General features: G+C 38.6%; 1 protein-coding gene across 2 annotated transcripts in view; it reads right to left on the reverse strand.

The window, feature by feature from the left end:
- KIF3A (kinesin family member 3A) overlaps nt 1-22,454 on the reverse strand; it is a 53,407-nt gene extending 30,953 nt beyond the window's left edge. The window contains exons 1-4 of one of the 2 annotated variants that reach the window (XM_054511435.2): nt 22,269-22,454; nt 19,078-19,351; nt 6,024-6,168; nt 5,791-5,875 (exon numbers count right to left, since the gene is read on the reverse strand). In XM_054511435.2, the coding sequence (XP_054367410.1) occupies nt 5,791-5,875; nt 6,024-6,168; nt 19,078-19,351; nt 22,269-22,274 (510 nt within the window). In that variant the 5' untranslated portion in view covers nt 22,275-22,454. The remainder of the gene's footprint in view (nt 1-5,790; nt 5,876-6,023; nt 6,169-19,077; nt 19,352-22,268) is intronic. The other variant, XM_045892467.3, reaches the window with a different exon arrangement.

Here is a 22,454-nt window from a genome sequence, read left to right on the forward strand (position 1 = left end):
AGTGTAGCCGCCTTCATGAGTTATCTTAGCTGGAACTCCTGGTTAACTTGCTACAGCTCCTACATCAGCAGGTGCTACTTCATCTTGCACTTTCATGTTATGGAGATGGCTTCCTGAAACCTCATGAACTAACCCTTGCTAGTTTCAGACTTTTCTCGTACAGCCTCCTTACCTCTCTTAACCTTCACAGAATTGAAGAGAGTTAGGGCCTTGCCCTGGATTAGGCTTTGGCTAGGAGAATGTTGTGGCTAGTATGACCTTTTGTCCAAACCACTAAAACTTTCTCCACATCAGTAACAAGTCTGTTTGCTTCCTTATCATGTGTGTGTGCACTAGAGTAGCGCTTTTCATTTCCTTCAGGAACTCTTCTTTTACAGTCAAAAGCTGCTAACTATTTGGTGCAGGAGGCCTAACTTCCAGCCTATCTTGGCTTTCCACTGCCTTTCTCACTAAACTTAATCATTTCTAGCTTCTGATTTAAGGAGACGCGTGACTCTACCTTTCACTTGCACACTTACAGGCCACTGTGCGGTTAATTGGCCTAATTTCAGTATTGCTGTCTGTCAGGGAATAGAGAGTCCCAAGGAGAGAAAGAGAAACAGGGACAGGGCAGTCAGCGGAGCGGTCAGAACACACACATTTATTAAGTCTGCTGTTTTATTTGGGCATGGTTTGTGGCACACCACGAACAATTACGATGGTAACATCAAAGATCACTGATCACAGATCACTGTAACAAATACAGTAACAATGAAAAAGTTTGAAATACTGCAATAATTACCAAAACGTGACACAGAGACATGAAATGAGCAACTGCTGTTTGAAAAATGGTGCCAACAGGTTGCTGGACACAGGGTAAAAAATGCGGTATCTGGAAAGCGCAATAAAGCGAAGCACCGTAAGACGAGGTATGCCTGTAAAGTGAAGCTGAGGCTGAGGTCGATGGCTGCCAGTGGAGTGACCACAGGTAGCAGGACCTCACAAAGATGACAAACGAAAGTTTAAAAAACAATCCCAAGACAAAAATCACAAGGGCAGACGCTCCAAGTTCCAGGTGTTGACTTGAGATCTAGTTGGGGGTTTGGGAGTTTTTTGTTCTTTTTGGGTAACAATTTATAAGATATATTAATATATTAGGAAAAACTACTCTTTCTGTCATGGGATATAAATATGCCCTAATTTATTAGTAGTAAAGGAGTAGGCTGGCCTCTATAAACCAGTGGGGGTCGAAATGTGCTGTGAGAACCCCATGGTGCCCTGCGGAGGCTGCTGTAGGAGTTTGGGTGTCCTCAGACTGAGACAAATTCTAAAGAGAGCTTCACTTTCGTGTGAAGTTTTGACACTGTGCTTCCATGTAAAGGTCTGGTTTGATGAATGTATTTAAATGCATTAAAACTTTTAAATGTTTGAAAATTACTGGTCTGTATCAATGCTTCTCAGAAAATCTATGGTAAAGAACAATGTGTGTATTTCTAATCTGCCAAACTGCTATTTCTGAAAAATATAAAAATCATGCATCTGATGTCATGGCAATGTCAAATTGCTATAAGCGTTTACTCTCACATTCTGCACTCATGTCACCGCAGACTGGAAACACGCTTCTAACAGGCATTAGTCTGCAAAATCTAAGGTCATTTCCAATCACAATATGACATTAATTCAAAATTCAATTAATAAGTGTAAATAAAATGATTAGATATGAAAGATGAAGAAATCAAATGTGATTCTAAATTTGTGAAAGTTGTTTTTTTTTTTTTTTTTAAGATTTTATTTATTTGACAGAGAGAGAGATAGCGAAAACAGGAACACAAGCAGGGGGAATGAGGGAGACGCAGGCTTCTTGCCGAGCAGGGAGACCGATGTGGGATTCGATCCCAGGACCCTGGGATCATGACCTGAGCCGAAGGCAGACGCTTAACGACTGAGCCACCCAGGCGTCCTGTGAAAGTTTTTTTTTAATTGGGTAATACTTCAAATAATTTTTGTCAGGGGCACCTGGCTGGCTCAGTCGGTTAAGCGTCTGCCTTCGGCTCAGGTCATGATCCCAGGGTCCTGGGATCAAGTCCCGCATCAGGTTCCCTGCTCAGCGGGGAATCTGCTTCTCCCTCTGCTGCTCCCCCTGCTCATGGGCACGGGCTCTCTCTCTTTCTCTCACATGAATAAATAAAATCTTTAAAAATAGTCATTTTTGTCATAAAAATATAGAAATTTAACTTCTGTAACAAATACTGTTTATAACACTAGAAGAACAGATCTCAAAGGAGCAGTTACTCCCAACCTAGAATGCTTCAGAGATTTAGAGGGGGAGTTTCTGGTTCATTTGAGGGCACTAGTGGCATTCATAGGCAGGAGCAACGGGCACTGAACATCCTGAAATGGGTGGGATGGTCTGCCAATAAAGAAATGCCCCCACAATTTTGAATGTCTTAGCATATATTCACATGGGTGAAAAAAATTCCTTATGATTACCTGTGTCTAGACCCTGACTCTGTTTTATATATATAAACAAAGTGCTTTTCCACAATAATAATAAAGGAATAGAAATACAGAGAACTGAAGAAAGAACTACTACTTTATTTTGTTCAGAACCCTACCAAGAACTTGTCACTATTTTAAAAAACCATTTCATTGACAGTAACACCACTCAAGGTATTTAGATCACCAAGACAGCATATCTGTAACAGTCTGCATTTATAGCTGTTGCATTCATAATGATTACTCATGCCTCTGACTACTTCATTATGTCATTGAGTGTTGTCACATCTAAGCATTTATATAATGAAATACTAGCATTTTATTTTTTCAGTACTTTGTTCTCATTTGTATTACAATTGGTCACTATACAAATAATTGAAAAATTATGTGTGTAGGTAGATTTTATTATCTATGAATTTTATTTCAGAATAGTTAAAGGGACATTACAAAATATATGTTATAAAAATGGGGCCCTGGGTCTAATACAGTTGAGAATCATTGACGAGAATGTTCCTGAGAATAAATCTGATCTGTAATTACTGATACAAATGGAAATGTTTTTTCTAAATGATTTTTATTCTAATAATTTCTGCAATAAGAAACTTTTAAAAGGTGAAAGTATAGAATTAAAGTATCCATCAAAACTGACGTCAAAGATGACAACTAGAAAAAAAGAAACTTACCTTGACATTTCCTGTGTATACATCATCATTACAGAATAAGCTTTCATTAAGGTCCAGCAAATAATACCTAAGCCTGTAATACACTGCTCCAAAAGCTCAGTTTATACAGTAAACTTAAAAAGGGTAGGGGCTCCTGGATGGCTCAGATGGTTAAGCATTCGACTCTTGATTTCAGCTCAGGTCATGATCTCAGGGTCCTGAGATCAAGCCCCGTGTCGGGCTCTGCACTGGGCATGGAGCCTGCTTAAGATACTCTCTCTCTCCCTCTCCTTTCCCTCTAAGGGGAAAAAAAAAAAGGCTAACATTTATTTAATACTATCTTACGTGTCAAGCCTTGATTTAAACACTTTGTATTAATTTGTTAATGCTGGCAATAATCCTATGAAGTAGATACTGTTATTACTTCCATTTGCATGTGGCAAAACTAAGGCTCATATAGGTTAAATAACTTGCTCAAGATATCATAGCCAGAACTCAAGCTATGATGGAAGGACTCCAAAAACCATCCCTGTAATTCTAGATGATACCACCATTCGCCTGCTACATGACTGTCAGGAAACCCCTCTAGGTTTTGGTTTTCACAGCAACAAAACTGAACTGCTAGGAAGATTAAATGAAATAAACTATGTACTACTACCACAATTTACTGTACTGAATGCCTACTATCACATTACAAGAGCTTAATAATAGTAGCTGCTGTTATTCTACATGTATTCTACACCATTCTACAAAGGTGGCTACTGTTATTCTGTATTCTATTCAGCTACTATATGCACATTATTCTTTAATTATTTTACTGACAATGGAATTCTAAACAAAATTCCAGTATTAACATTTTAAAGGCTAACCCTCTTTTGTCTCACATCCTAAAATATTCGGCAATATTTACCAATGGTTCACCACCTGACCCAGCAATCCAGCTTCAGGAATTTATCCTCAGATATGCCTGCACATGTATGAAGTCATATATATAAAACACGACTTACTACAGAATTGTTTGTAACAGCAAAAGATTAGAAACAATCCAAGTGTTCATCAAGAGAGGGCTGTTCCCTATAAAGAACAGTATACAGCTTTTTTTTTTTTAACATTTTTTTTTTTTTATTTATTTGAGAGAGAGAAAGAGCACAGAGGGAGAGTGAGAGAGAGAAGCAGACTCCCCACCGAGCAGAGAGCCTGACGCTGGGCTCCATCCCAGGACCCTGAGATCATGACCTGATATCTATGACAACTGGATATCCACATGCACAATAATGAAGTTGGTCCTCTACCTCAACCATATACAAAAATTAACTCAAAATGGATCAAAGATCTAAATATAAAAGCTATAACTATAAAACTCTTCGAATAAAACAAAAACATAAATCTTCATTCAATTCTGGAGTACTCTTAGCCCTTATACCAGAAAATGAAAACTTACATTCATGTAAAAATCTGTGTGCAAATGTTCATAGATGCTTGATTCATAACAGCCAAAAACTATAAACTGCCTAGATGTCCTTCAACAGGTGAACGGTGGAACTTTACATGTATACACCATGCAGTGCCACTCAGCAATAAAAAGTAAATGAACTATCAATACATGCAACAACTTGGATAAATCTCAGGGGGGTTATGCCAAGTGAAAAAGGCTGATCCCAAAAGGTTACATATTGTACAGTTCTATTTACGTGTCATTTTTGAAAAGACAAAATTCTAGAACTTGAAAGCAGATTAGGGATTGTCAGGGGTGAGGGATGGTGACAGAGCAATGCAGTCTGGCTAGACGTGGACATGGTCATAAAAGGGTAACAGGAGGCATCTCTGTGATACGACTGTTTAGTACCTTAATGTGGTAGTGGATCTGTCAATCTAAACACAAAGAGGACAAGAAAAGCTGGAGCACTGTGAGTACAATCTGTAGACTGTATCAACGACAGTATCATGGTTGTGATACTCTACTACAGCTCTGTAAAATGTTACCACTGGGGAAAACTGTGTAAAAGGTACATCTATGTAAAGGGAACTCTCTCCATATTCTTTCTTACAGCCACATGACTCTACGCTTATCTGAGTAAGAATTTTAATTTTAAAAAAAAGTGCAGATCAGGGGCACCTGGGTGGCTCAGATGGTTAAGCATCTGCCTTTGGCTTAGGTCATGATCCCAGGGTCCTGGGATCAAGTCCTGCATCGGGCTCCCTGCTCAGCGGGGAGCCTGCTTCTCCCTCTGCCTCTACCACTCCCCCTGCTTGTGCTCTCTCTCTCTCTCTGTGTCAAATAAACAAATAAAATCTTTAAAAAAAATTTTTTTTAATAAAAAAAGTGCAGATCAAGGTACATGTGTAACTACTTATGGAGTAGAAGTAAAATTGTATTTGTTGATACTTACATAAAGGAACAATGAAGGAATACTGAAAGCAGTTATCTTAGGGTAAAAGTGAGCAGATGGGGTAGGAACAACTTTTCAAAGCATTAATTTTCACAGTATTTTAAATTTTGAATCATGATCATATTACCAGGTCAAAAAAATAAGTAAAATATTAAAAATACCTTTGGACAAAAAGAACCTTAATTTAAAAAAAAAAAAAAAAGAACCTTAATTTAGTAAACTTCTACTACTTTGGAAAGTACCCCAATTTCAGTTATCCTTACCTCTAACCTCTGTGTCTGATCCTTGCCCAAAAGGTCACGGACTTCTTCATTATATATTTCCAAATAAGACACTCGAACCAAAAATCTATAAATAAAACATCATTTTAGGAAGCATAAAGAGCAGAGAAATACTTATAAGAGTAGTTTTCAAATGTGTTTATAAGCTTTATATCTATATGCCTTTCTTGTGTTTGTACTTCTCAATATTAGAAAATAAAAGAATTCTCTTTTACCTTGTATCACCCTCTGCTTTTGCAATATGACCAAATATGTGAGCAAATGAATTTGGAATGATTCCTCTAAGTTCAGGAACAGCTCGAACACCTTCCATGGTAAAAGTTTTGCCTGTTCCAGTTTGTCCATATGCAAAAATAGTTCCTGAAAATGATGAAGAGAATCAAATCACTTTTTATTATTTTTTATTTTTTTCAAATCACTTTTTAGAGTCTAATGCTACAGAACAATAATAACTCTTAAAAGTAATTTCTTTGACACTGTGATGCAATTTCTTCCCTGGATTTAAAATTTATTCAAGTACAAATTTCTTTTTTTTTTAAAGATTTTATTTATTTGACAGACAGAGACATAGCAAGAGAGGGAACACAGCAGGAGGAGTTGGAGAGGGAGAAGCAGGCTTCCCGCCGAGCAGGGAAGTGTCTGAGCCAAAGGCAGACACTTAATGACTGAGCCTCCCAGGCACCCCTACAAATTTCACTTATATTATCAACAATAACAATATGTACTCTGTGCCACATGAGCCAAGCACTGTTAAAGTTCTCAAGTCAATGAGATTCCTAATTATTAATGAAAAGTATTCCAAGCCCTAAAAGCAAAATTTTACATTATGGCTAATTATAAGAAATTTACTATAATGTGTATGCTAATTACTTAATGTGGACATTAAATTGGAGAAGGTAGTGTAATTGCAGCAATAAAAGAATACAGGTTCTATAACGGAAAGACCTCAGTGTGAATCCACACATCTGCCACTTTTAGCCACCTGAGCTTAGACAAGAGATTGTCTCTCAGACTCAGAGATTGTCTCCTCAGTGGTAAAACGAGGATAAGAATAACTACCCGACATGAACAGTAAGAACCAAATGAAACAGTTTACTCCTCATGACCAGCATGATGCCTGGTAGAGTACAAGCAAATGGCAGGTTTTTTTCTTCTTAATCCTAAAATAAATTCATTTTAAAAATACGTATTTTTTAAGTAAAATCTGTAAGGAATGGGGGAGTTAAAAAATGTGACAATTCTTATAGGTAATTATAGATACAATTTGAACTTTCTACATACCTAAATTCATTAATTCAGCAACTACTTAGCACACACCTGAGTATGGCATATGCTAGGCACCAGGGACACAATGACAAACAAGACAAACAGAATCCTTAATTTTATGGTGTGCATCATCTTGGAGAGGGGATACTGGTCAAATATTTACAAGCAGGATGAGTGTTGGGAATAAGAAACGGAGTTCTAGCTGAGAGTAAAGGGATACAATCTAGGCAGGAGAAATGACACAAGGGGAAAGTGGAGGGAAGTCAAGAAAGGCGTTCCAGAAAAGGTAAGGTTCAAGATACAATCTGAAATATAAGTAAGAATTAGAGAGCAACAGAGTGGACAGCAAAAAGAAAGAAAGAGAACAGAGGTTTTGAGGAAATGAAATGAGATCAGAATGGAAGAAGCGGAGATGGAAAATGAAGGCAGATGGACACAGAGGTAAAGACACCACAAGGGCCTAATTGCACACCGCCATGAAGGCCACGCTGAGGTTTTAAGAACTAATCCTAAAAGCAAAGTGAAGCCATAGAATGATTTTGCAGTTAGAAGTGACATCAGGATCACTATGGCTACACTGTGTACAAAGAACTGGAACAAAGCAAGAGGAGATGTGAAGAAGCCAGTCAAAGAGCTGGAGTGGTTAGCCAAATGAGACACGGTGTTGACAACAGAAGAGAACGAGAAAAGGTGGAAGGATTTCAGAGCCATGTAACCGTTAGAAGCAACAGCACCTGGGAAATAACTAGCCAGGGGATCACTGAAAAGGAGGAATCCAGGATGACTTTTCAAATTTCTGGCTTGAACAAGGGATGTATGGCTGGTGAACACCACCAGAAGAAATGACGGTTTGAAGGGAAAGACTGAATTCAGTTGAGTGCATGCTGAGCTCTAAGTGCCCATGACAACCCAAATGCATGTGGCAAGCAGGCAGGTGGAGGGATGAGATGTATGTGCCCAGTGAAGCCCTGGGAGCGGGTGCAATTTCTGCAGGAGACAGCACAGTGTGAGAAGACAGCACAACTGACACGGCTTTTCAACTACTTCCACCCCATGCAAGTAACCTCTTATGTCCCCATCATTTTCAGACTTTCCGTGACAATCATCACAATACTTAATCATGGCAGAAGCCATTTTTTATACATGGGAATTAAAAAAATCTTGATTTTTTTCTAACTCGCTAAATATTTCAAACTATGCCATTAAGAACGTAACGTATTGCCTTCAAGAGAGCTGAAAATATTATGAACTCACAGACCGTATGTGAGAGCCGACACAATGGCTATCATTTACTGATCATCTACTATGTGCTAGGTCACGTACTTTACACACATCCTCACTGAATTTTCACCCCAATCCTAAGAGCAAGGCACTATTTATTTTCCCATACTTTAGCTAAGGAAACAAAGGCTTAGAGAGGTTGAGTTACTTGTTCAATGTCATAGTAAGTGGTAGAAACAAGATGTGAACACAGTCCATTTGGCTCTAGAGCCCTTATTTTTTAAAAGTATGTAATGGCCAAAACTTTAATTCAAAGTTAATTTCCAATAAAATTTCTATGAATTCATTAAATAATGAAGATTACGGATTCAAAAAGGATATTGATCTGTAATTTTAAAGCTGAGAAATGAGGACCAGGAATCCCCTAGAATAAAAGAATCTCATCTCATTTTCAGAGATGAAATTCCAAATTTCTAGTTTTTGTATGTCCAACTTAACAAATCTAATGCTAGCATTTCTTTAAGATGAACTTCTCTTAAAACTTTACTTTTTAGGAGCACCTGGGTGGCTCAGTCGTTAAGTGTCTGCCTGCAGCTCAGGTCATGATCCCAGGGTCCTGAGATCGAGTCCCACATAGGGCTCCCTGCCCGGCGGGAAGCCTGCTTCTCCCTCTCCCACTCCCCTTGCTTGTGTTCCCTCTCTCACTGTGTCTCTCTGTCAAAAAATAAATAAATAAAATCTTCAAAAAAAAAACAAACTTTACTTTTTAAAAACTAAAAATGACCTGAAATTTTACCCAAACTCCCCATTTCATGACTACATCTTAAAAATGGTAGAAAGCCTACAAAAAATCTGCATATGGATGTTTAAGCAGTGCATATTCATAACTACCAAAATTTGGAAGCAAACAAGATGTCCTTCCATATGTAAGTGAACTGATAAATAAACTGTGGTACATCCAGACAATAGATTATCATCAGTGCAAAAAAAGATACAAGCTATCAAGCCATGAAAGACATGGAGAAAACTTCAGTGCATATTACTAAGTGAAAGAAGCCAAACTGAAAGGTTACATATTATACAATTGTAACTGTATGACATTCTAGAATAGGTGAAACTACGGAGACAGTAAAAAGATTAGTGGTTGGTAGGCTTAGCCGGGGAAGGAAGGATAAACAAGCAGAGCAGAGGTGAAATTATCTTTTATGATATTATAATAGTGGATACACATCATATTTTTGTCAAAACCCATAGGATGTACAACCCCAAAAGTGAACCCTAATGTAAACTATGGACTTTGGATGATACTGATGTGTCAATGTATGTTCATCACTGTAACAAATGTACCACTGTGGTGAAAGATGTTGATAGTGGGGAACTTTGTATATGTTTGGACATAAGGGATATGTGGGAAATCTCTGTACTTTCCTTAATTTTGCTATAACCTAAAGCTGTTCTAAAAAAGCTTATTAATTAAAAAAAAAGTTTTAAATGGTGGAAGGATTATGTACTTGCCATTGCACATTTGAATAATGCCAAGTAAACACTATTTAATAGCATTCCTGATTTTTGTCCTTTTTAAACATATTGTTCTATGTTATCATCAACAATTTTCAGTCAGAAGAGGTGGAAAATAGGTGAAAAGTCCCTTGACATCTATATACTACTCCGTACAACATTTATTTTTTAAAATACACAATTCTGTTATTTCAAAATTAAATGAGTGACACTTCTGCTTCCAACAAAGAGTAACAAGGACCAGATTTACCCTCTTGACGGAAACAAAAAGCAGACAAAATATATGAAGCAACAGTTTTCAAGACAATGAACCTCAGTCAATAAAGGGCTGTGATCCCCAAAGTTGGCAAACAGGTAAGTCAGGCCCTATGACTGCCCAGCTTCCTGCCTTGGGAGAGAATCAACCACAGAGCAGGAAGGGGAATCCAAGGAGTGATGAGCAGATTCTCTGAGTCAAGAAGGAGCCCAGAGTCCAGAGAGACCAACGCAGCTAGAATTTGTAGGACACAGTAGCGGAGAGGATAACACCGTGCAGAAAGCTGCAGATTCCAGAGGTCTGCAGGTCTTCCTCAAATATTCAGCTGAGTACTAAGCATCTCAAGAGTATGAGGAAACTATCTAAATGGGGGTGGGGGGTGGGAATCATTTGGAAGGAAGAGTCCTCAATGCTCACAAAGGCCAGAAACAGTATCTGTTTACACCAGCCAGACTGGAAAACCTCATGAAGCACAGGAAATTAGGTACAGTAAACAAAAGGGTCTTGCCTCTGAATTAGGGGAATAACCTTAGACCGATCACTACTCCAGTCCTAACTAAAGATCTTAAAAAGATCTGAAAGAGCCAGAGAAAGATAAATACCGTATGATTTCATTCATATGTGGAATTTAAGAAACAAAACCGATGAACATAGGGGAAGGGAAGGAAAAATAAGATGAAATTTGAGAGGGAGGCAAACCATAAGAGACGCTAAACTCTAGGAAACAAACTGAGGGTTGCTGGAGGGGAGATGGGGGGATGGGGTAATTGGGTGATGGGCATTAAGGAGGGCACTTCAAGTAATGAACACTGATGAATCACTAAATTCTACCTCTGCAACTAATAAAAAAAAAAGATCTGAAAGAATCAAACCATTTTCAGATAACTGCAACTGAGAACAAAGCTCATGAACACTTACAGGAATTAAAAAAATCCAAGAGCCAAGGTAAAATTCAGTGTCTGGCATCCAACCAAAATTTGCCAAGCTTGCAAAAAAGCAAAAAGATACAACTCATAATAAAGAAATCCATCAATCAGTCAAAACCAATTCAGGACTGACACAAATGTTAGAATTAGCACACAAAGACATTAAAACAGTTATAAAAACCATATTCTACATGTTAAAAAGTTAACTGGAAACTTTGGACGGAAGTTTGGAAGAACTTGGATGGAAGATACAACAAAGACCCAAATCAAACTTCTAGGGATGAAAACTACAATGTGTGAAATGAAAAATATGACAGATAAGATAAAGGTAGATTAGACACTGCAGAATAAAAGATCAGTTAACTTTAACACATACCAACAGAAATAATAAAAAATGTAATACAGAGAAAAAATAGAAAAAAGAAAAACAGCATCAATGAGCTGTGGGACAATTTCAAGCAGCTTAATATACATGTCACTGCAGTCCCCCAAGGAGAGAATGGGGACAGGAAAAATATTTGAAGGAATATGGCTGAAAATTTTCCAAATTCGATGAAAACTACAAACTCACAGATACAAAAAGCTTAATGAACTGTAAGCACAGAAACAAAGAAAAACAAACCATGGCACATCATAATCAAAATGCTCAAAACCAGTGATATAGAAGAAAATCTTAAAAGCAATCAGAGCAAGACATGTTATATAAAGAAGAACCAAAATAAGGAAAGCAGAATTCCAGTAGGACAAAAGGCAAATGAGATGACAGTAGAGGAATATCCTTCAAGTACTAAAAGAAAAAACTATCAACCTAGAATCCTACATCTCATGAAAATTTCTTTCAAAAACAAAGGCAAAGGGCACCTGGGTGGCTCAGTCGTTAAGTGTCTGCCTTCAGCTCAGGTCATGATCCCAGAGTCCTGGGATGGAGTTCCCCTGCTCCACGGGGAACCTGCTTCTCCCTCTCCCACTCCCCCTGCTTGTGTTCCCTCTCTGTGTCTCTGTGTGTCAAATAAATCTTTAAAAAAACAACAACAACAACAAAAGGCAAAAAAAATACTTTTTAGACTACAAAATCTGAAAGAATTAATCATCAGTAGATTTGCACTCTAAGAAACATTTGAGGAAGTTATCCAATGCAGAAACAGTGATACTAGATGGGAAATATGGATCTACATGAAGGAATAAAGAGTCCCAAAAATGGTGACTACATAAGTAAGAAAATAAAATAGTTTTTTTCCTATTATTTAAATCTCTTTAAAAGACAACTGATGGTTTAAACAAAAATAACAACAATATGGTTTGGAGTTTATAACATGTAGAAGTAAATGTACGACACCACCACCACAAAACTTGGGAGGAGACAACTAGAAGTATAGTTTAAAAAATTTTTTTTACTATACAAAAAGTAGCATAATATCACCTGATGATAAAGTGTGATATATTAAAGATTTATACTATAAACCTTAGAGCAACCACTAAAATAAAACAAACATGTATTGCTATAAGCCAATAGAGAAGACAGAACAGAATAATAGAAATAATACAAAGGAAGGCATAAAAAGGAAAAGAGGACAAAGAGAAAACCAACAGCAAGACATAAATGGTTTTGATAACCCAATTAAGAAGCAGAGACAGCAAGATTGGGTTTAAAAAACAACAACAACAAACACTACCAACTATACAATGCCCTGCAGATGAGAGCTAACAACAGATGTGGGGCCACTATTCTTTGAGAGGCCTGCTTTCAAGTTTGGCTTTTGACTAGCATCTGGTAATTTGCATTCAGGGAGGGTTCTCGCCAATCCCTAACAAGTAGAGTAGCTCATTATGCCTAAACTGTATAAACAAGGTAGTTTATACTAAACACCTGCTTTCTCTCTTCTATGGGTGGGGGATCTTGGCAAGTGCAAGGCTGAGGGTGCCTACGTGAGCAGGCTCCGACAAAAACCTGGGACACTGTGTCTCTTACAGAGCTTCTCTGACAGACAAGATTTCACAAGTATTGTCACATTAAATGGCAGAAGAATTAAGCACATCCTGTGTGCCCACTAGGAGAGGACTCTTGGAAGTTTGTTACCTGTTTCCTCCACACTTCATTCCGTGCACCTTTTCCCCTTGCTGTTTTTTGTTTTCTTTTTTCGGTATCTTTTTTGCTCTAATAAACCAAAGCTGTAAGTACAAGTATATCCTGAGACCCTTGACTTCTCCTACCAAGCTCTGAATTTGGGGTAATCTTAATGACCTCCAGTATAGGAGGTTCTAGAAATGCACTTTCAATATAAAAACACAAATATGTTAAAAGTACAAAAGAGGAATGAAGATATACCATGTTAATACTAAAACAAAAGAAAGTTAAAATGTCTATATTAATATCAAAGAGGTTTCAGAGTAAAGAACATTACTACGGATAGAGTAATTTCATAATGAAAATGAGGTTAATGTATGAAGGGGACTTGAAACTCCTAGGCATTTATGCATCTACTCACAGGGTTTCAAAATACATCAAGTAAAAAGTGATAGAACTGAAAGGAAGAGGCAAATACAAAAATATTGTAAGAGAATTCAATACCTGTGTCAGTAATCGATAGACCAAGTAGAAAATTAAGTAGAAAATTTGAATGATACTATCAAGCAAATTGATGTAAAACATTTATAGATAGAATGCCCTATCCAACAACAGCAAAATACATATTCTTTTCAAGAATGTACAAACATTTAATAATAAACTTATTCTGGGTCATATAACAAGTCTCTAATTTCAAAAGATTCAAGTTTTACACAGTATGTCTCGGACTAAAACGGGATTAAACTAGACATCAGTAACAGAAAGATTTCTGGAAAATCTCAAATTATCTGGAAACTAACACATTTCTAAATAACCCAAGGATCAAAGAAGAAATCAAGAGGGAAGGGAGAAAGTACCTTGCACTGCAGAAAATGAAAACACAGTATGTCAAAATCTGTACAACGCCACTAAAGCAGTACTTAAGGGGTAATTCATAGAATTAAATCTCCATATTCGAAAGTTAGGAAGGTCTCAAAACAATGACCTCAGCTTCCACCATAAGCAGAAAAAGAGGAAGTAGGAGAACCTCCTCCTACTTTATTAGTCCTCTGCCAGACTAATCACAAGAAAAAGAGATGACACAAATACCATATACCAATATCAGAGAAAGATTACATCACCACATTCTAACACAAGAAAAATGGAGGATATTCAAAAACTTAGATGAAAGAGACAAATTCGATGAGAGTAAATTTCCAGAGCTCACTAAAAGAAAAACAAGTAACTCAAAAAAACCTATATTATTAAAGACATTGAATCTTTAAAAACCTCACAAAAAAATACTCCAGGCCCAGTTGGCTTCACTGGTAAATTCTACCAAACACTTAAGGAACATATAATACTAATTCTGGACAAATTTTTCCATATGATTAAAAAGGAGGGAATACTTTCCAACTCATTCTATGAAATTAGCATTATCCTGATACCAAAACCAGACAAAGACATTACAAGAAAACTACTATATCTCTCCTGAACATAGACAAAAAAGTTTAAACAAAATTTTAGCATATCAAATCTAACAACATACAAACGGATAATATACCATAACCAAGTAGTATGACTGGTTTCACATTTACAATCAATGTAACTGAAAATATTAACTAAAAAAAAAAAAAGATGATTTCGGGTGCCTGGGTGGCTCAGTTGGTTGAGCGACTGCCTTCGGCTCAGGTCATGATCCTGGAGTCCTGGAATGGAGTCCCGCATCGGGCTCCCTGCTCAGCAGGGAGCCTGCTTCTCCCTCTGACCCTCCTCCCTCTCATGCTCTCTCAATAAATAAATAAAAATTATTAAAAAAAAAAAAAAGATGATTTCAATAGGTGCAGAAAAAAATACATTTGACAAGATCCAAAATCCATTCCTACGGGGGAGGGGGGGAACAAACCAAGAACACAGGGGAACTTAATCAGATAAAAATCTATAGAGAACATCATACTTCCTGGTAAAACAGTGAATGCTTTCTCCCTAAGATCTGGAACAAAACAAAAATGTCCATTCTCACCACTCGTATTCAACACTGTACTGGAGGTTCTAGCCAGTGCAATTCAGGTAGCAAAAAGATGGGAAAGAAAGAAATTGTACTATCTTTATTTGAAGGTAACACACTCTTGTATATAGGAAGTCCTAGGGGCGCCTGGGTGGCTCAATCATTAGGCATCTGCCTTCGGCTCCAGTCATGGTCCCAGAGTCCTGAGATCAAGCCGCACATAGGGCTCCCTGCTCGGCGGGGGGCCTGCTTCTCCCCCTCTCCCACTCCCCCTGCTTGGTTCCCTTTCTCGCTGTCTGTCAAATAAATAAATAAAATCTTTAAAAAAAAAAAAAAAAGAAAAGAAAGAAAGAAAATCCTAGGGAACTTACCAATAAATAAATAAAAGCCTACCAGAAATAATAAGCAAGTTTAACAAGGTTGCAGGGTACAAGGTCAATACACAAAAATCAATTGCAAAACACAATGAGATATCACTTCATAGCCACTATGATGCCTGTAACCAAAAAGACAAACAACAAGTTTTGGCAAAGATGTGAAGAAATTGGAAACCTCATACACCGCTAGTGGGAAGGTAAAAATGATGCAGCTGCTATGGAAAACAAAAAACAATATGGCAGTTAACCTTTTGACCCAGCAACTCCACTCCTAGATATTTACCTAAGCAAAGGGAAAACATACATTTACACAAAAACACATACAAGAATATTCACAGCAACATTATTCATAATAGCCAAAAAATGGCAACAACACAAGTGTTCACCAACGGATGAATGGATAAATAAAATATAGCATATCCATTCGATGGAGTATTAATTGACCATTAAAAGATGCGGTCCTGGGGCGCCTGGGTGGCTCAGTCAGTTAAGCGTCTGCCTTCGGCTGGGGTCATGATCCCGGGGTCCTGTGATGGAGCCCCACATCAGGCTCCCTGCTGAGCAGGGCCTCTGCTTCTCCCTCTCCCTCTGCTCCTCCCCCCTGCTTGTGCTCTCTCTCTCTCAAACAAAATCTTAAAAAAAAAAAAAAATGCAGTCCTGATACATACTATAATGTAAAAGAACACTGAAAACATTAGACCAAGTAAAAAAAGCCATACATAAAAGACTGTATAGCATATGATTCTATTAAATGAAATGTCCAGAACAGGCAAACTCATACACATAGAAAGTAAATACATAGTTGCCAGGGTAGGAGGGAGCAAAACTGGGAGTAACTGCTAATAGATACATAGTTTCTTTGGGGGGTGATGGAGATGTTCTGGAAACAACAGTGACAGTTACACAACACTATGAAGGTACTAAAACCCCTGACTTGTATACTGTAAAATGGTTAAAGTAGTGAATTCTATGTTATTTGAATTTTATGTTGATAAAAAAAAAACTACTAAAATAATCAACTGCATTTCTATGTATCAGAAATATACAATTCTAAGAATGAAATTATAATAATTGTATTCACAAAAGCATAAAAAGTACCTAGGAATACACTGTATGTTAACTAGAATTTAAATTTTAAAAAGGAAGAGGTAGGGCACCTGGGTGGCTCCGTTGGTTAAGCGTCTGCCTTCGGCTCAGGTCATGATCCCAGGGTCCTGGGATCAAGCCCTCCATCAGGCTCCCTGCTCAGCAGGGGAGTCTGCTTCTCCCTCTCCTTCTGCCCCTCCCCCTGCTTGTGTGTGCATGCGCGCTCTCTCCCTCTCTCTCTAACAAATAAATACAAATCTTTAGAGAAAAAGGAGGGTGCCTGGGTGGCTCAGTTAGTTAAGCATCTGCCTTTGGCTCAGGTCATGATCCCAGGGTCCTGGGATCGAGTCCCACATCAGGCTCCCTGCTCTGAGGGGAGCCTGCTTCTCCCTCTGCCTCTCTCTCTCTGTCTCTCTCATGAATGAGTAAATAAAATCTTAAAAAAAAAAAAAAGTAAAAAAAATACTTAGGAATAAATTTATCAAAATAAGTACAAGACCTGTACATTAAAAACTACAACAAAATGCTGATGAGAGAAATTAAACAAGATATAAATAAGAGAGATACCATGTTCTGGATTAGAAGACTCAATATTGTCAGAATAACAATTCAACACAATCCCTACCAAAATCCCAGTAGGTTTTTTGGTTTTTTTTGTGGAAATTGACAAAGTAATTCTAAAATTTATGTGAAAATGCAAAGGATCCAGAAAAGCCAAAACAATTTTGAAAAAGAATAATAAAGCTAGAGAACATACACTACCTAATTCCAACACATAAACCTACAGTAATAAAAACAGGATAGACATGGAACAGAATAGGGAATCCAGAAATAAACCCACACAACTGCAGTCTGTTGATTTTTGACAAGAGCACCAAGTTAATTCAATAGGGAAAGGATAGTCTTAACAAATGGTGCTGCAACAACTGGATATCCATAGGTCAGAAGGGGAAAAACAAAAAAAGGCAAAGAACTTACACCCTTAATAAAAATTAACTCAAAATGAATCACAGACCTAAATGTAAGACATACAATGTTTACAACTTCTGGATAAAAACATAAGAGAAAATCTTTTTGGTCTTGGGTTCTGCAAATATTACCTGCCTATGTCAATGAAAGCATGATGATAAAAGAAAAAAAAAAATGATAAACTGGACTTAATCAAAACTCAAAATCTTTTCTCTTCAAGAGACACCATTTTAAAAATGAAAATACAAGCCACATACTGGAAGAAAATATTTCCAAATCACTTATCTGATCAAAAGATTTGAATCCAGAATGTATAAAAAGCATGACTCAATAATAACATAGGCAATGAAACTGAAAAGAGGGTAAAATATTTTTTTTTTAAGACTTTATTTGATAGAGAAAGAAACAGTGAGAGAGGGAACACAACCAGGGGGAGTGGGAGAGGGAGAAGCAGGCTTCCCACTGAGCAGGAAGCCCGATGCAGGGCTCAATCCCAGCACCCTGGGATCATGACCTGAGCGAAAGGCAGACGCTTAATGACTGAGCCACCCAGGCGCCCCAGAGGGTAAAATATTTTAAAAGATACACAAAGGGCTAATACGTACGTGATTAAATGCTCAACATTGTTATAGGAATGTAAGTTAAAACAATGAGATACTATTACAGATCCTCTAGAACGGCTGTAATTAAAAAGACCGACAATCTAAATGTTGGTGAGAATGTGAAGAAACTAAAAGAACCCTCATAACACACTGGTGGGGAAAAAAATTAATAGTCACCACTTGGGAAAATAGTTTGGCAATTTCTTCAAAAGATAAATATACAGTAACCATATGACCCACCAATTCTACTTCTAGGTATCTACCCAAGAGAAACTTCAAAACTTATCTGCACAAAGAACTTTCTATAAAAGAATGTTCATAGCAGGACTATATATAATTGCCCAAAAATTGGAACAATCCAGATTTTCATTGAAGATCGTAAAAGGTGGTATATTCATACAATGCAATACAATTCAGCATTAAAAAGGAACAAAGTGGGTGCCTGGGTGGCTCAGTTGGTTAAGCAACTGCTTTCGGCTCAGGTCATGATCCCAGAGTTCTGGGATCGAGTCCCACATCGGGCTCCCGGCTCAGCAGGGAGCCTGCTTCTCCCTCTGACCCTATCCCCTCTCATGCTGTTTCTCTCTCTCTCTCTCTCTCTCTCTCTCAAATAAATAAATAAATAAAATCTTTAAAAAAAAAAATCATTTAAAAAAAAGGAACAAAGTACTGATACATACAACAGCACGGTTGACCCTCAACAACATTATACAACTGAAAGAAAACAGGTTATAAAGATGAGATAGGGTATGATTTGATTTATATGAAATTTCGAGCAAAGACAGAACTATAGGTAAAAGCAGGTCAATGGATGCCTGGAGGTGGGACTGCAAAGGGACATATAGGAACTTTGAAGGGTCATAAAACGGGATTGTGGTGATGGTTTCACAACTGTATGTATTTACTACAACTCATCAAAGTGTACAATTACAATGGATGAATTTATAGGGTATTAATACCTTGATAAAGTTAAGAAAAAGTGAACAATATACTCACCATTGTAGCCTTCAAGAACAGAATCAATAATAGGTCTTGCAGTTAAGTTATAAACATCAAGTTGTTTACTCTCTGGTCCAAAAACAGTATCAAAAGTAAATGTCTTTGGAGGTTCATTGGAAGAATCAGTCTTATGTACAGTAATAGTTCCCCTCATCTCATCCACACTGACAGCCTGTTTATAGCACATTGATTTCTCTCTCTCGTTGAGGGGCCGGCACCTAACCACCACCTTCACATTATCACAGCTTTCAGGCTTCTCTGATTTATTGATCTGGTGGAGAAAATATTCACAAATAATGGAAAGAACATTTACTTTTACCTTCAGCAAATTAAATTTCAAATTTGAAAAAGGCTACTGTGCCATCCCAGTGCCTTGCACGTATTAAGCACTCCACAAATATTTGTTAAATGCAATTAAAGATCTTACAGCTACATGGAAAAAGCTTATTAAGTGATATGAAAAGGCAAATAGTTTTTTACAATACAAATGAGGAGAAAGAAAGCCTAATTTACATTTATAGTAAATAAATGCTGTTCAAGCAGAAAATGAATCAGTATATTATGGACTGTCTTTCTCCACAAAAGTCCCTGACTTCCTCTGAGTTTCCTGCCTGAAGGAAAACACATGTGAACATGGTTAACAACTTTAATCAAGAATATAGTAGTACGTCCTGTGTTCCCCTGAGACTTTGAGTTTTATTTTCTACAATGCATCGGTAAAATGTTTCTTACCATGTAACATATGTAGTCTATCTTCTCTATAGAAGACAACATGAAACACAGCAAATAAAGTCCAATGGCAGAGAGAAATGTTTTAATATCCCTCTAACCTTATGAACATCTATATACGTAGTTTCAATTTTTGAAATTTTATGATTAACCATCTATGTTAAAATATAACCCTAAGCAAAGACACTCACATGTGGAATCTAAAAAACAAAACAGAGGAACAAGCAAAAGTCACAGGGAACAGACTGGTGGTTGCCAGAGGGCAGTGGGGTACAGAGGTGGACAAAATGGGTGAAAGAGATCAAAGGTACAAATCTCCAGTTATAGAATAAGTAAGTCATGTATATATAATATACAGTATGGTGACTATAGTCAATAGTACACCGCCGCATATTTGGAAGTTGCTAAAAGAATATATCTTGAAATTGTTCATCATAAGAAAAAAAATTTTGTAACTCTTAATGGTGATAGATGGTCACTAGACTCACTGTAGGGATTATTTCACATGGTACACAAATATCAAATCATGTACAAGTGAAATTATTGTGTTATATGTCAATTATACTTCAATTAAAAAAATACAATCCTGTTACTGAAGTGAAGTTCAATAGCTTAGTTGAACAGTACCAATATAACACACTTCTCCCCACCTCTGCTTTCACCACCTAAGTCTAGGTCACCATGATCCCACCCTAAACTGGACACCGGCATCTAGTTAGGTTCTCTTACAGTCTGTTCTCTACAGAGCAGTCAGCTTCAACACAAATTTAATCATGTTGCTCCCTTACTTAAAACTCCTCAATGGTTTCCCACAGATCTCAGGATAAAAATCACAATCCTTAAGGTGGTCTGTAAGACCTGGCTCTGGCCCAGGTCTACTTGTCCAGCCTTATTTCACAAGCTACCCTGCTTGGCTTTCTTAGCCACAGCCACATTAGCTTTTTTTAAGCCTTTTCTTGTCACCATGCCCTTTCTCACCACAGGCCTTTCCCTGTGCTGTTCCTCCGGCCTAGAACATTCCTCACTCTCCCCTTCACTTATTCTCAGGTCTCAGCAAAACAGCCAGTTCACTTGGGAAGACTTCCCTAACTAGGTCAAATTGTGGTATAGGCCCTGAGAGCACCCTTCTCCCTCGATCATCTACCACCAGTTTCAATTCTACTTTTGTTTGCTCCTTACTTGATTAATGTCTGTCCTATCCGTCTACACCAAAGGTTGCCAACTGGTTGTCAGGGGCTGAATTCAGCCCACATATATCTTTTGTTTGGCTCATAGCACTTAACAATATTTTTGAATTAGTTGTTAAAATTTTTTAAAAATGGAGAAATTTCATAAAAATAACAATTTCTATAGTCTCTTGGAAAAAAAAAAAAAAAAAAAAGATGATCTGGCATCTGTAGGCCAGCATTCCTCCTACATGGGAACACTTCACAATTGACCAGAATCTACTTTCTATTACATGCCACCCATTCGCTTCATGAATGATAGGCATCTTGTCTCTATCAACATGACTTTCACCTCTGGCCATGAAGGCAAGCTTCTGTCTTCCCAAGTTCAAGAACCTGGCTGGTTTTGCTCAGTATTTTGCCTCCAGTGCCTAACATGTGGTTGATGCCGGATATCTGCTGAATGAACTAGTAACTTGAAAGCAACGACACGGAACAAATATTGAGCACTTAATGCTAAATGTCAAGCACTGTCCTTCAATTCCGCTGTGCATTACCTTATTTCATCCTGATAAAATCCCATGAGAAACAGTTTAATTATGTGGGAACTAAGAACCCAGAAAGATTAAATAATTGTCCCAGGTCTCGCAACCAGGAGAAAACCGACCAAAGCCCAAGTGTTCTCCATGACCCTATATTGGACTTAGGACGCCCCCTATTAAGTGTACGGTAACACTCTGTGAAAGCCTACAAGACAAACATGCCACCCCCCACCCCCCCTCACACACAAAGACACCTACGGGTTACATTCTGCACTGTAAGCTAAAGCACCACGAAAGAAATGACAGCTCGAGTCAAGGGCTGGAGTAAAAGCAAGCAGCTCTCGCCGCTACCATCCAAGGGTCGGCTCTGCGGCGTACAGACCCCACCAGGTGCGGAGCATCCAAAGCCTACCCCCCGCGGCCGCTCCCAGACGCCCTACTCAGCTAGCAGGGCTGGGAGCGAGAGCGCATCCTCTGGCGCTGTGCCTTTATGTCAAGCAGCGCAGGCCCTGCGGGATGCAGCACCGGCGAAGGCGGCAGGGCCTGGCCGGGGCCCCTCCCAGGACCGGCTGGAACCTCGCGGGCCACGGAGCCCACCCGCCAGGCTCCCCAACCGCTCCGGCCCGCAGAGCCGGACCCTGCCCCGCCCCACCCCGGCCGCCTGCCTGATCCGCGCCTCCATGGCAACGGCCGCGCCCCCGAGCCAGGCCGCTGGGATGAGGAACCCCAGCCACTGAGCGACTCTCCTCACCGGCATCGTGGCTCCCTCCTGTGCCCGGCGGAGGCCCCCGCCCTGGGCGCAGTCCAACGGCGCCGGGTTCGCGGGAGAGGTCTGCCAGAGACTACCGAAACACCGCCTTGGCGCTCTCGAGACTGCGGCTCCTCGGGCGAGAGCAGGCAGTGCGCAAGCGCACTCCGAGCTGCCCCGCCCCGTCCC

Source organism: Mirounga angustirostris, unplaced genomic scaffold, assembly GCF_029215605.1.
Source record: "Mirounga angustirostris isolate CCGP_5_RB_7025 unplaced genomic scaffold, mMirAng1.0.hap1 SCAF_7, whole genome shotgun sequence".
NCBI lineage: Eukaryota > Metazoa > Chordata > Mammalia > Carnivora > Phocidae > Mirounga > Mirounga angustirostris.